The following is a 15,108-nucleotide window of genomic DNA, read 5'->3' on the forward strand; positions in this document are numbered from 1 at the left end:
AACCAAAAACTTCCAAGTTGCAAAGAATGGAAGGATGATTAAGCAGAAAAAGAATGAACCGTAAAGATTATCCTCTTCCATAATGCTTTCTTTTTTTACAAATGTACTTTACGGTTTTCTGTTTGTTTTAAATAGTCATAATGCACTCCATTGTACGCATTGGACGTGAATGAAAACAAGGCTGTGCAGTATAAAAAGCACAGTCCATTCAGTATGTTTTACTGTGTACATGGGTGTCGATCGTTTACTCAACCAAACATTAAGTGTGATTACATGCACATCTGTATGATGATAACAACCGAAAATCAGCTTATTCAAAAAGTCAGATAACACAAGAAACGTAGTTAATTGTGTTTGGAAATCATCAGCTTTTTCTTTGCTTTTGACGTTGATGTAACCCATATGACGTTGTAAAGACAGAAAGATCATGTTAAGGTGTTTTACAAGCAGAGCACAATCGGGGGTAATGGGCAAAAATCTATGTGTGCCAGTTGGTTTATGCTTAAACCATTTATGATCTTACCCCATAAAATTATACCGATTAATGCTTAAGCCAACAACGTATCAGGTCATTTAAACACCTTAAACGGATTTCCTTTATCGCTGTAAGGTCATAAACGGTATAAGCACAAACCGATCGACACAGGTATTTTTTCACTTATCCCGATTTCACTTTGCATGTAAACATCTTTGCTGGCGTGTTTACGGCTCATCCAATGTGCGCAAGTGTTGTGCGCATGGCAGTTTACGTTTTGCCGTCAAAAGCAGAGAACAATCTGATGATTTCAAGTCTTGTGTAAATGTGGTTTACTTACGTCAGATTGGTTGAATAAACTAATTTCTGGTAGTTATCAACATATTGGTGTACAATTACAGTAAAAACACAGTTGAAAACTGATCAGGCCTCAATAATAAGGATTTTTTTTTTTCCTGCTCACCCAGCCGGGTTTAGTAGTTCAGATTTGTCTTTGCCCCGCTGGCAGCTTGTTACCCTTAAAGGTGCACTCAGTAATTTTTTTCCCCATTAAAAAGTTTTACTCCTAAAGAAATGTATTGTAGTTTTGAAAAAAGTATAAAATCATGAGCACTCACATGAGATGTGGACTCTAGTCATATCAGTAACCTTATAAAAACTGTTTTATTCTACATGGGGAGGGGCGCCCTCATGGGGGCTGCCATTTTAGAATCACATGACCAACTGAATGCTTGCTTAATCTCAGTAACTGTTCTGTTATTGGACACTTTAACTCTTGGATTAAATTAATCATGGCTGCTTGTGAATAGTGAATTTCTACAATGGCATTTATAATTGAAAACTATTGATTTTGAATGATGCTGCATCCAATCCACTAGGTGTCACTGGAAGTCCAAGATGAGACTAGCAAAAAGTTACTGAGTGCACCTTTAAGACAGCACAACATATTGAACAGATTGTATCTCTATCCCTCAAAGCCACATTTTCATTCGTCAAATTAAATTTAGTGTCTACTCTGATAAAGGTCAGTTTCTTTACCATTTCTTCTTTCTGTTTTGCTGTCAAAAATCTTTTTTCTCCTTTCTGCCACAGAATGATCTGCCAGTCTCATTTCCTTTCTTGCTTTTAATCTGATATCAATGCACCTTCTTATACTCCATTTCCTCTCATCTCTTTTCTACTCTTTTCTACTTTCTGATCTCTGGCAGGACCATAACGAACAATCTACCAAGCGTTCCTCTGCCCAGAGTTCCCAACCTGCCTCTTAACCTCCCTCAGATGCCCAGCTTCTCAGCCCCTTCTTGGATGGGGCCACTGTGTGACAGCACGTGTGTATGGGCCAGCTGGGTCACTGCTTACAATTCTTGACATATGCTTATTATAGCTGCAAAGGGTATGCTCGACTATTTAAAAGGAGTCTTCGGCCTTTAAAACAGCTAAAATGACTAAAATCACGGTTATATGGGAAAGAGATGGCAAATGCATTTCGAATGCAGATTTATCCCTAATGGTAAAGATATTACTTTTTAGTTTGATATGCAACTTAAACTCTGATATTGCTATAATAAGCATGTTTATGGTAGACATAATAAAGCACAAGAGAAACTTGCTTTTGTTCACATTGAATTCAGCTTACAAGATGTATTATTACAGGAAGAGTTCACCCAAAAATGAAAATTCTGTCATCATATATTTACCCTCATGTTGTTGCATCCAAATCCATATGACTTCCTTTCTTCTGTGAAGCACAAGAGGATGCTATGAATGTTAAGGACTGACAGCCTCAGTCACTATTCCCTTTCATTTAATCTTTTTTCCCTACAATGAAAGTGAATGGTGACTGAGACTAAAACATATTTTTGTGCCCCAAAGAAGAAATAGGCTGAGTAAATAATGACGCTATTAATAAATAATAATATTTCATTTTTGGGTGAACTTATCCCTTTAATACCCGTAAAGTGCATCCTAGATCGCATGATTGGTTGAGTATTATAATGGTAGTTTTAATAGATTTGAGCTTTATAGTTCCTGTGTGTCGGCAGAGTTGTGTAATGATCCTGTTTGAATGAGATTGGTTGTATCGTTGTATTTGCATATGTTGATATTGTGTGGTGGTGTTTGTCTTATTTGCTTTGTGTCAAAGTTTGGTAACTGTTATTTTAGTTTTTGGCTTCCCAGGGCTCCAGACTGCAACTAAAATTGTAACAAATGTGACAAAAAAGAAACATTTGATAGGTTTTGAATCATTTTATATAAAATTTACTTTAAAAAGAACATAATGACACTTTTGAGGATTGACTCAGAGGGGGATGTCCGTGTGTATTAACCCAAATAAAAGGGCAAGAACAGAAAGATACCTCAGAAAATGTATTTATTGACATTTTCCAACACCCATTAAACTAAAAAAAAAAATCTTTTTAGATTTCCACATTTCAATTTCGTAAAATGTTTTCAAATTCAATTGTTTAAACTTTTATAAAATAAACGAAATATCTTAAGTTTCATTAAATTAATTTTATTAAACTTTACACAATTCAATTTGATATAATTTTGTTATGAAATTGGCATGGGTAAATATTAAAAATAGGCAAAAGTTTTTTTTTTTTTTTGTTTTGAGTATTAGGGCCCAAATATTACAATTCCATGTTTTTCTTCAAAATTTTGCTTTTTCATTTTACCATCCTGTATTTCTCATTAAAATAACATGTAAAAGATAGGAACATTTACTTTAATTAGATTTTTATACAAAGTTATAAATTCTAATAATAAATTACAAAGTACATTTTTTATACAAAGTCATATGACCTCAAAATTTGCAGGGACACCCTTTTCAATATTTTTTTTTTTCAGACATTTGCCCCACTCACTCATTGTTTCTTGCCCCATCCTCTCAAATATTTATTTCCCCCAAGATAGGGTTTGTATAGGATTTACATCCCTCTTTTTAGGGTTAACAGAATCTGGTAGGAAACCCTGGTGCATTTATTTATGTCCCTTCATCACAGACCATGACAGTGACCGTTGGTTAAAGACAGCAAAATAAGAAGCTGTGCACTCTATGAAGTGTATTTTCAATTCCTGTGTACACACTAGTACTACATCTTCTTACAGTGACATAGCCCACAATTACAGAGTTTTATGCATCCCCATGTTAAATCAACCACTTCATTAGATCCTTAAAATTCATTCACATTGCTGAACAAAAGCCTAGAAAACAGTGCTTCTATAATAAGCAACTAAAAAATAATTTAATTTCAGGAGCCTGTAGCTCCTTAGTATGTTTTTAAGTCTGAAGTCCTGGAGTTTGTGGCTGTAATCCTGTGTTTTTCTTTTCAATGGTTAAATTTAAGTTTAACACAGTTATGCATTTGATTTTACAGCGGACAAGGAAATAATTTGCCAGAAATTTTGTGAGTACCACTCATTTCAGGATTGCACGTGCTTGTGTTTAGACTGCTTGGTTTTTGATGTCTGTCTTGTGTCGGTATCTGTTTTGGTATGGAAGACATCAAATTCTGCTTTCACTGCAAACTGTTTAAAAGATAATTCATATGGATGTGTGAGTCTCCATAAACATTCATTTCTCTTCTGATATGTGGAAAGGCGCCCAGGTATCAGCAGTTCAATCTGCAGAGCGAGAGAGCGTTTAAACCCGCTGCGAGCGTGCGATGTGGTGTGTGTCTCACGATATAATAAATAGCAACACTATTCTCTCTGCTGTTGGGGGTTATTTGGGTAACACTATATTATAGTGACCTGGTACGCTCCTTCAAATACACAATACAGATCAGATCAAAATACAGGTGAGGAATTTTTTCATTGTCAGGGACATCGCATGCTACTTTCACAGAGCAACACCACAAATTTATCCTGTAACAATTGCCTGCTCACTCTTAAGGCAGTTTTGTGCAAATTATTCAACATTAGTGTCTTTTGTCATAGTGATGTTGCTGCCATTTTATAAAAGTTATAAGACACTTTAGTCCACTAGTAAGCCACTTCAAAACTAAAATGAAATAAAAATGACTACAAAATAATTTTAGATTTTGGTACTCTGTATATTAAAAAATGTGAATCCTTTACCAATCGAAAACATAAAAAAAAAAAATTTACTGATTTCATTCAGATCACACTTGTTATTTTCATTTTCTTTTGAAACATGAGAGGGGAATTCTGAAATCATCGTAAGCAGTATAATCAAGACATATCATAACGTTTTTCCACATTTTTGAAACATTTTCTCGAGCATGTTAAGAACATTCTGATTACCGCAACACAAAACCCTGGCCAAAAATGAAGGGAAGAATTTTGAAAAATATTTACAATTATTTTGAACATTATATGTCAACATTAAGAGGCTTTAAAAAAATAAATCAATACTTGCCAAATTGTCTTAAAAATAAGCATTTTATCTTATTACTGAAAACACAACCAAATTCACACCTTGCTGTTTTATATTTTTAAGATTAATCCAAATAAGTAAGGGATAATGTACAGTCAGCCGGTTACTATTGCAAAATAAACCACCACAGGGTCAGCTATATCTTAATCCCCAGATGTGCGGTTGTTACTCAGAGAAATCAGACTGCTAGATGGCGCCATTGACCAATCAGAACTGAGTATTCCTGAGCACCATGTAATAATGACTATACTGAATGTCTTATGGTTGACCTTAGGATAAAAAAATCTGATTTTGCATTTTCTAACTTAACATTTTCTTGTATGAATAAATTCTTAAAGTTTTGGTACATGTTTTAGTAATGATAAGCAAGTTAGACTATTGGATATTGGGTACAACATTTCTTAATGTTTATTTTGTGTATACTACAATTAATGGTCCTAATTACAAAGCTAGACATGTTTCAATAATCAGAAATTACCTATAAAATTCATACAAATCTGAAATTAAACATGAAATCCTTTGTTATATTTATGTGCACAATGAAGCAACTCTAAAACTAACCATCATGGAGTGAAACTACAGATAAACTGAACCAAATTGAAAAGGGCATATTGAAAACAAAACAGAAATAAAAACTAACTAAAAACCATAAAAGCCCTGCTTCACAAGAGAACTTCTGACAGCTGAGAGAGCTTAAATAACGTCTGAAAGTTAAATTAGATCCTTCTCAATTAGCGCAAAGAGTGTGAACTGCAAAAGCACACCAGCTTTCAGGCATAAAACAGTGTCTGTAGTGGGTGTAGTCCTGTGGGTGTCTGTCAGAGGGGACTCTGTGGTTAGTTGGTTGTTAGATTCAGTGAGAACTTTGTGTTCCCCCTCGGGGAGTCCCTTCGTCAGGCAAGAAACTCGTCCATTTGTTCATCCCGCCTCTTTTCTCTGCTTATACGAGCTCGAGGCGGAGGCGCAGACCCCCGAGGGGGCCCTTACGGACCGTACTGCCACTAATTAATCGAGTGGGAGCTTGTGCTCACCCCTTTTAATTGCACAGTGGACTTTGCCAAATGATTTATTTTCCCGGACCGGCACTTGTGAAGGTAACAGTCTTTTAACAGCGAGCAGAATGAGTGGCCTTTTTTCATTGCCAGGCATTTGGCTCTGTACACTTGAACTGCCCTTGTATGAGCCTCGACTGCATGTTGCCATGTTAACTGCGGTTGACACGGCGATGTCGCTCCATCTGTCTCGCTTGCCATCGATCTCTTGAGCCTCATGAAACCCTGTGGAGTCTGCACACAACATCAGTTGATATCGCTCTTATTCTAGACTCCCTGCAGCTTGTAGAACAAATACTGTAAAACAGACTACCAGTGCTGTCTACTACAGTGTAGTTAAGTTGGTCTGTTTTATCTCTGTAGCCTGTTTAGTCATTTAAATGTGCATTTTGCTCTGTGCTTTTAATCATTTATTAATGGATTCACAATGCAAGGGTGTTTTCACACTTATTTCACTTTCACACTCATTGAAATAAAGAAACTCAATCCCTTTTAAGTGGACCAAAAATGAGTGACAAAATTAACCCACTGAGTATTCACACTGTTCCTGGCCCGAAAAGTGTGTTTCGACATCATTTTGGTCCATTTTAGTCTTTACCAGGTCTCAATCCACATTCCATTGTTTGTTTTTTTCAACTGGGACCACTGCAATGTTACATTATTATTTTTATAATCAGTGTTGGGGCGTATCCTATTTTCATAATAGTTTAGCTTTTCCAGTAACGAGCCACATTTCCTGGTATAGCATCACAAAACGCTACATTTGTCACATTATATAGAGCTTTTCAGGTTGTAGTCCACAAACCCGGAAGATAATCCCAAAGGGTTCCCCTTTGGGATTTTCCTATGGGGTTTTATAACAGGAGTTTTGTATAAGGTCTGTGGTAAACATTACTTGACGATACGTAGATGTTTTGTTCTATAACATATATTACACACTTTCATAACTCAAACAAGAATTTTGAAGCTGTATTGAATTGCATACTTTTTTTTTTTATCACTCTGCAGCTTCAAAATTCACGTTTGAGGTATGAAATGGTGTAATAATATACAGTTGAAGTCATTAAAACTCATTTTTTAACCACTCCACAGATTTAATATTAGTAAACTATAGTTTTGGCAAGTCATTTTGGATATCTACTTTGTGCATGACACTAGTAATTTTTCCAACAATTGTTTACAGACAGATTGTTTCACTTTTAATTGACTATATCACAATTCCAGTGGGTCAGAAGTTTACATGCACTAAGTTAACTGTGCCTTTAAGCAGCTTGAAAAATTCCAGAAAATGATGTCAAGCCTTTAGACAATTAGCCAATTAGCTTCTGATAGGAGGTGTACTAAATTGAAGGTGTATCTGTGGATGTATTTTAAGGCCTAACTTCAAACTCAGTGCCTCTGCTTGACATCATAGGAAAATCAAAAGAAATCAGCCAAGACCTTAGAAAAAAAAAATTGGACTTCAACAAGTCTGGTTCATCCTTGGGAGCAATTTCCAAATGCTGAAGGTACCACGTTCATCTGTACAAACAATAGAATTTAAGTATATACACCATGGGACCATGCAGCCATCATACCGCTCAGGAAGGAGAGGCATTCTGTCTCCTAGAAATGAACATAGTTTGGTGCGAAAAGTGCAAATCAATCCCAAAACAAGGACCTTGTGAAGATGCTGGAGGAAACAGGTAGACAAGTATGTATATCCACAGTAAAACGAGTCCTATATCGACATAACCTGAAAGGCTGCTCAGCAAGGAAGAAGTCACTGCTCTGATACCACCATAAAACAAAACAGACTACAGTTTGCAAGTGCATATGGGGACAAAGATCTTAATTTTTGGAGGAATGTCCTCTGGTGTGATGAAACAAAAATGGAACTGTTTGGCCATAATGACCATCGTTATGTTTGGAGGAAAAAGGGTGAGGCTTGCAAGCCGAAGAACACCATCCCAACCGTGAAGCATGGGGGTGGCAGCATCATGTTGTGGGGGTGCTTTGCTGCAGGAGGGACTGGTGCACATCTCAAAATAGATGGCATCATGAGGAAGGAAAACTGTGTATAAATTGAAGCAACATCTCAAGACATCAGCCAGGAAGTTAAAGCTTGGTTGCAAATGGGTCTTCCAAATGGACAATGACCCCAAGCATTCCTCCAAAGTTGTGGCAAAATGGCTTAAGGACAACAAAGTCAAGGTATTGGAGTAGCCATCACAAAGCCCTGACCTCAGTCCGAGGTTTGTGGGCAGAACTGAAAAAGCATGTGCAAGCAAGGAGGCCTACAAACCTGTCTCAGTTACATCAGTTCTGTCTGGAGGAATGGGCCAAAATTCCAGAAACTTATTGTGAGAAGCTTGTGGAAGGCTACCCAAAACATTTGACTCAAATTAAACAATTTAAAGGCAATGCTACCAAATACTAACAAAGTGTATGTAAACTTCTGACCCACTGGGAATGTGATGAAAGAAATAAAAGCTGAAATAAATCATACTCTCTACAATTATTCTGACATTTCACATTCTTAAAATAAAGTGGTGATCCTAACTGACCTAAGACAGGGAATGTTTTCTACGATTAAATGTCAGGAATTGTGAAAAACTGAGTTTAAATGTATTTGGCTAAGGTGTATGTAAACTTCTGACTTCAGCTGTATGTTGTAGAACAAAACGTCTATGTATCTTGAAGTAATGTTTACCACAGATCTTATTTTATTCATAAACACAAAATTTCCATTATAAAATCCCATAGGAAAATCCAGAGGGAACCCATGGCGAATTAGACTTCTGGGTTCGCCTACAAATTGACGTCATGGCTGAATGGCTCTATTGTGAAGGCGGCAACGGAATCGAGCACGCTCACCTAACAATCCTCTCTCTCAAATGTAGGAAATGGCTGGGAAATCTAAATCATTTAAGTGAATCGGTTCTTTCAGACAGCTCATGTAATAGAACCGGTGACAATAAACTGTTCACTTATATTTAGCTTTAGGAACTCCAGTTCATTTTAGTGAGTTGGTTTGTTCAGATGCTTCCTGTAAAAGAATTAGTTCACATAAATGATTCACTGATTCACTTGAGCCCCTGTGTTGCCTTAAAGGGACTTTTCTGCCTTTTTTTGAAGAATAATATTTTTTTAATTGCCACTGTTTATCACTATATTTTGACTTGGTTATATAAAATAGGGTTTTCAAATTTTATTAGTTTATATTTAGTTCAATTTTTATGATTTCACCCTAATTGTTTAATGTCATCCTAATAAAATAGTATCATCTAATTGTTATACCTATTTAAAAATATTTTCTTCTTTAAATACAGTAACTTCAATGTAGTTAGCTACTATTTTTAGGAACTTATGTAGCTAACTACTTTTTAAGAATAGTTTGACTATAGTTTAACTACTTTGACTTCCTAAGCTACAAGCTACTCATAACTTACCGTTTCAAAGTACCTTCCCCAGCACTGCTTCTGATAATAATAATAATTATAATTCAGTAATTGGAAACACCCTTCTCAGTCCTGAGATGATCTGGTTCCGGTTCACTCTAAAGGGGTCTGAGTTTGTTTGGAGTGTTTACATAGGACATAAATCTTGTGAACTGTGAAAACACCTTAGGATTTATGTTACAGCTTTATTCATTACTCTTTGTCTCTCTGTCATCATCATACATTTTTGGGTAGCACTTCATAATAATTTAAATTATTAAACTTTATTACATTAATGCCAACAGATCATTAGTTAATGGGCATTTAAGTAGTTAAAGGAATATTCCGGTTTGAATACAAGTTAAGCTCAATCAACCGCATTTGGGGGCATAATGTTGATTACCACAAAAAATGAGTTTAACTCGTTTCTCCTTTTCTTTAAAAAAAGCAGAAATCGAGGTCACAGTAAGGTACTTACAATGAAACTGAATGGGGGCCAATTTTTGAACATTAAAATACACAGTTTCAAAAGTTTAGCCACAAGACGTAAAGGGTATGTGTGTAAACATGACATTAGTGTGATAAAATTACTTACAAACCTTTTCTGTGTAAAGTTATAACCAATTTTACAACTTCGTTACCATGATGATGTAATGTCAACAAACCCTAAAATAACTGTAAAAACAACGATTTAAACAACTTTACAACTCAAATAATACATGAGTTTTAACAGAAGAATTAATCAACTACTGATCCGTTAATGTCTGATAATAACTAATGAAAGTTATTAAAAAGTTTTTTTTTTTTTTGAGAAATTAGCACTAAATCAAAACACTGCCTTCCAAATGCAGAGCTGCTGTAAGATCATTAATGTGCTGACATTTCACTTTTCATTTTGTGTCTTCCTCAGTAATGGCTCGGCCACATCAGAAGATCTGTTCTGGAAGCTGGATGCTCTTCAAATATTTGTGATGGACCTTCACTGGCCAGAGCCGGAGTTCGCCAAACATCTGGAGCAGAGGCTCAAACTCATGGCCAGTGATATGATGGAGGCTTGTGTTAAAAGGTTGGCTGTTTAACAACTAATAAATAGCGGTGCTTTTAAAGGAATAGTTTATGCAAAAATGAAAATTCTAGCCTCATGTCATGGCAAACCCATATGACTTTCTTCATGGAACACAAAAGGAGAAATCTTTAAGGATGTACTGGTCACTCATTTCAGTGCAGTTATAAATAAATGGGGCCTGGAGCTTTCAAGCTTAAAAAAATATGCAAAAAGCAACATAAAATCTCCAAAAGCTTACATTTTTGATCTGTTTCTCGTACAAAGCTGTCGTATGAGTTTGGAAGACTTATGTGTATGTATAATGCACAACTTTCATTGTAATTGTCTGGGAATAAAACAACCAGTGCATTTCTTCTTTTGTGGTTCACGGACGAAAGAAAATCATACAGGTTTGGAACAACATGATCATGAGTAAATATGACCTCATCTCTTATATCCAGGACCAAAGCTGCCTTTGACTCTAAGATGCAGAAGTCCAGCAAATCCACCGATTACCGCGTCCCCTTGTCAGTGTGCACTATGTTTAATGTTCTTATGGACGCCAAGAAGCAGTGCTCCAAGCTGTGTGTTCTCGATCAAGGTCAGGAGGTACGCAACAATCATACCTGGTCTATTTGAGCATTTTTCTTTACCTTGATGTCTTATGGACACCATATGTCTGATGAAACATACTGTCCTCTGCCTTGAGAGAAGTCTTGATGACAAAGGCCTCCTGCTTCAGAGGCCTTGGACAAACCACAGTCAAACTCCCACAGACTCCTTCTGTATCCAGAACTGCCATTTTAATAAAAATAAATAAAGCCACAACCAATTCAGACCAATAGCAGCATAGTGAATAATTTCATGTACAATTAGACTCTATTGTAAAGTTCTACTTTCTATTTTTCTATCTTTCATATAGGGACTATTTTATTCCCTTTTCTCAATGTGAGCAATTGACTAAAGTTCACAGAGTAGTTCATTAAAGGTGATATGTGTAAAAATGATCTTAAAATGCTTGATCAAATCACTGCTTAATTCCTTAGTTCCGCCTTGTTGTTTTTGCAACGTCTCGCAAAGGAGCATCATGTTTTTTAGACACTGTGTTAAAAAGAAAAAGTAAAGTATGTCAACTATTGGGGGGCCTGGGTAGCTCAGTGGTAAAGATGCTGGCTATCACCCCTGGAGCTCGCTAGTTCGAATCTCAGGGCATGCTGAGTGACTCCAGCCAGGTCTCCTAAGCAACCAAATTGGCCCTGTTGCTAGGGAGGGTAGAGTCACATGGGGTAACCTCCTCGTGGTCACTATAATGTGATTCGTTCTCGGTGGGGCACGTGGTGAGTTGAGTGTGGTTGCCGCGGTGGATGGCGTGAAGCCTCCACACGTGCTATGTCTCCGTGGCAACGCGCTCAACAAGCCACGTGATAAGATGCGCGGGTTGACAGTCTCAGACGCGGAGGCAACTGAGATTCGTCCTCGGCCACCCAGATTGAGGTGAATCACTACGCGACCACGAGGACTTAAAAGCACATTGGGAATTAGACATTCCAAATGTCTAAAAAAAAAAAAGTATGTCAGCTATTACAATTGCATCTTTAGACACCTGCGTTCTGTTATATTTGTTGTGCTACGTCAAACTTTTTTATTGCAAGAACGCATTTGGTATGAGCGGCTATTTACCCCTCCCACACTAGTTGTGCTACGAACATGAATGATACCTCAAATCATGCAGCCTCTGGAGGAGAGTTGTATGATTTATTTTTTAAATGATCAGAATTCAGATTTTCACATTTGCAAATATATCCCATAAACTTAAATTGAGAAGGCACTTGGACCAAATCTAGAGACCAGAATATCATTCTGACTTGACATGGGCTCTTTTGACTTGGACCAGTAAGCAACCACCTAAAGCACCCTAGAAACCACCTAGAACACCCTAGCAACCATTAGTAACAGGCCAACAACCATTCAGAAGACCTTAGCCACCACACAGCAGTGCCCAAGCAACCATCCATAACACTGTGACAGCGAGTTCTGCACAGGCATTTACTGTAGAAAATGTTAAAAAAATATTTACAGTTCATTTTGGTGCCGCTGGGGGTGCAGAAATTACACACTTTTTATTTCTTCTCAGTTAGCAATTTTTAATTTATTGTTTAGGTGCAAGGTGAGTATTAGGTTTAGGTTTTCAATTAGTCCTCAGAATTTGTGCTTCAGAAATTAAAGTGGAAGTCTTGCTTCATTTTTGATGCAGTAAATTCCTGTAAATCTCATTTCATATTTCTCTTTCCCTCTCAAATGAGCAAGTTTGCTAGATTTTGTATTGTGTTTTTGTTTTTTTTACATTTTACATATTGATCCAAATTTTACGTTTCATTTTACTTTAGGCTGTCATCAACATGATTCAACTCACCTCTAAGATTATTTTTCATTCTCTGTTTTTCTTTGTTCGTTGTCTTTCTTTGACTCATTCTCTCATGCCGTGCACGTTATTGCATGAACCCAAGGTTGACCAACAGTGGGTAAGTGTTCAGTCTAACAGTTTGATGTGCAAATAAGCAGAGAAAATAATACACTATGTGCAATTCACATTTAAGTGGAATCTGTGTGTAATAGCCAAGCTCTTATAAACATACATAAAGGGTTAGTTCACCCAAAAATGAAACTATTCCCATCATTTACTTACCCTCATGATATCCCAGGTGTGTATGACTTTCTTCAGTAGAATGCATTTGAAGAAAAAAAAAAATATCTCAGCTAAGTACGTCCTTAAAATGTAAGTGGATGGTGATCCGACTTATGAAGCTCCAAAAATCACAGACAGTCAGCATAAACATCATCCATTCAACTCCAGCAGTTAAATTAATGTCTTCTAAAGTTATATGATTGCTTTCAGTGTGAAAAAGATCAATATATAAGTATTTTTAACTATAAACAATCGCTTCTGGTCAGCGGCAGTACGCACGTGTGGTGTAATTGCGTTGGCACATTCAAGCGAGAACTAAAGCATGTGCGACACACCCGAAAGAGCAGTGCTGTTTACAGGTGAGGAGGAGGAACGCTGTACCGAAGGTTCGCTGGTTTAGGTTTAGATCTGTATTTGTATCTGTTTCTTTACTCACAATGGTGTGTTTGTGTGCTTATCCTGGATGTCTCAACCGAGAGAAAAACATGAGATTACGTCCCTAACATGCCAATGCGAATATGTCACATGAGAGACCGCGTGAACTAGCGATGGATTATAGTTAAAAAATACTTAAATATTTATCTTTTTCACACCAAAAGTGATTAACCGCTGAGTCGTATGGATGACATTTATGCTGACTGTGATTTTTGGAGCTTCAAAAGTCAGATCACCATACACTTTAAAGGACCTACAGAGCTAAGATATTTTTCTATTTTTCTTCAAATGTGTTCTGGTGAAGAAAGAAAGTAATTCACATCTGGGATGTCATGAGGGTGAGTAAATGATGAGAGAATGTTCATTTTTGGGTGAACTATCCTTTTAAGTTTTAGTTCAATTTAATAAAAGTAGAATAATGGTATACAAAAGAAATGCCTCTACTGGGTACTGATTTATACTGGAATTTTATATTACACCCACAAATCTGATCACCCTTATCACCTCAGTTAATGACCTTATTTCTTTCTATATTTATATTAGTGCACATATAGATTTAGTAATCCTTATAGAATGAAGTTCTTTCTTTTTTCTTTCTTTCTCCTCCTCTCTACATAAAATGAAATCTGCCATCATAGTTTAAATGCTACTCTTTTCCAGTCCTAACCAAAAAACAGCTGCTAACTTTTACAGAAAAATGCATTTTCTCCTATAGCGACGATTAAATTCTGTGGCCTTGCATGGCGAGATAGTTCCAGCACTGTGAGAAACTGCCACCTTTATTTCCACCTACTACTTAATGTAGGGTTAAAAGACATTTTTCAGCACTCAGACTAATGGTTTTTTTTCACACGGAATTGAATGTAATGGCCATCAATACATGCTGTCGCGTTAGTGAAAGACTTTATTTAAAAACAAAGAAAAGATTATTTTCCCCGAGTTTGCCTTCCGCTTTATTTCAAAATACAAGGTTACGCTTTATAAACCGCCATCACACTGAAGTGACTCTAAAGTGGATGACTACCAGATAAATGTTTTCAAAAGACATTATTGTTCTTTTGGTTTTTACACACACAGACCTCCCTATTTAATCTGCTCTAATGCAAAAAAGAGCCCTCACAGTTTAGCCATAAAAAAAAGCAAACAAATTACCTGTTAATTGAGGTAAAAAGTCCTCAAGATTCTCCTATAATGCCATTTATGAAAAAAATTGCCATTTCTTGCGCAGGCAAAAAAGGGTGAAAAGAAAATTAGGGCTGCTGACAGTGACCCCTTGGCACCCTCAATTTGTCACCAATCTGCCCGCATTGTTGATTGAAATTTTTAATTTGGGTGTCCTTAGATTCACTGTGAATGGGTATTGTTGGCAGAGATGAACTCCTGCTTGCCTTGCATGCAGCAAAGGCACCTATTCAGCGCTACCAAATGGATGCTCTCTCTCTCTCTCCGTCTTTTTCTCCCTCACCTACCCCCCCCCCCCCCCCATCCTTTGCTTTCTCCTTCTCCCTTTTCCTCTTGCCTTTTTTCCACCGTCGTATTTGGCAAAATCAGTGAATAAGACTTATTTGACATGAAATGGCGGATTAATTGAATG

General features: G+C 36.7%; 1 protein-coding gene across 2 annotated transcripts in view; it reads left to right on the plus strand.

The window, feature by feature from the left end:
- The window catches only part of LOC127437733 (calcium-dependent secretion activator 2-like), a 213,107-nt gene that overhangs the window by 175,531 nt on the left and 22,468 nt on the right, over positions 1–15,108 (plus strand). Inside the window, exons 20-23 of one of the 2 annotated variants that reach the window (XM_051692847.1) lie at positions 1,684–1,803; positions 3,856–3,885; positions 10,259–10,414; positions 10,855–11,002. In XM_051692847.1, coding sequence (XP_051548807.1) covers positions 1,684–1,803; positions 3,856–3,885; positions 10,259–10,414; positions 10,855–11,002 — 454 coding nt within the window. The remainder of the gene's footprint in view (positions 1–1,683; positions 1,804–3,855; positions 3,886–10,258; positions 10,415–10,854; positions 11,003–15,108) is intronic. The other variant, XM_051692848.1, reaches the window with a different exon arrangement.

The sequence above is a fragment of the Myxocyprinus asiaticus genome, chromosome 48 (genome assembly GCF_019703515.2).
Source record: "Myxocyprinus asiaticus isolate MX2 ecotype Aquarium Trade chromosome 48, UBuf_Myxa_2, whole genome shotgun sequence".
Lineage (NCBI taxonomy): Eukaryota > Metazoa > Chordata > Actinopteri > Cypriniformes > Catostomidae > Myxocyprinus > Myxocyprinus asiaticus.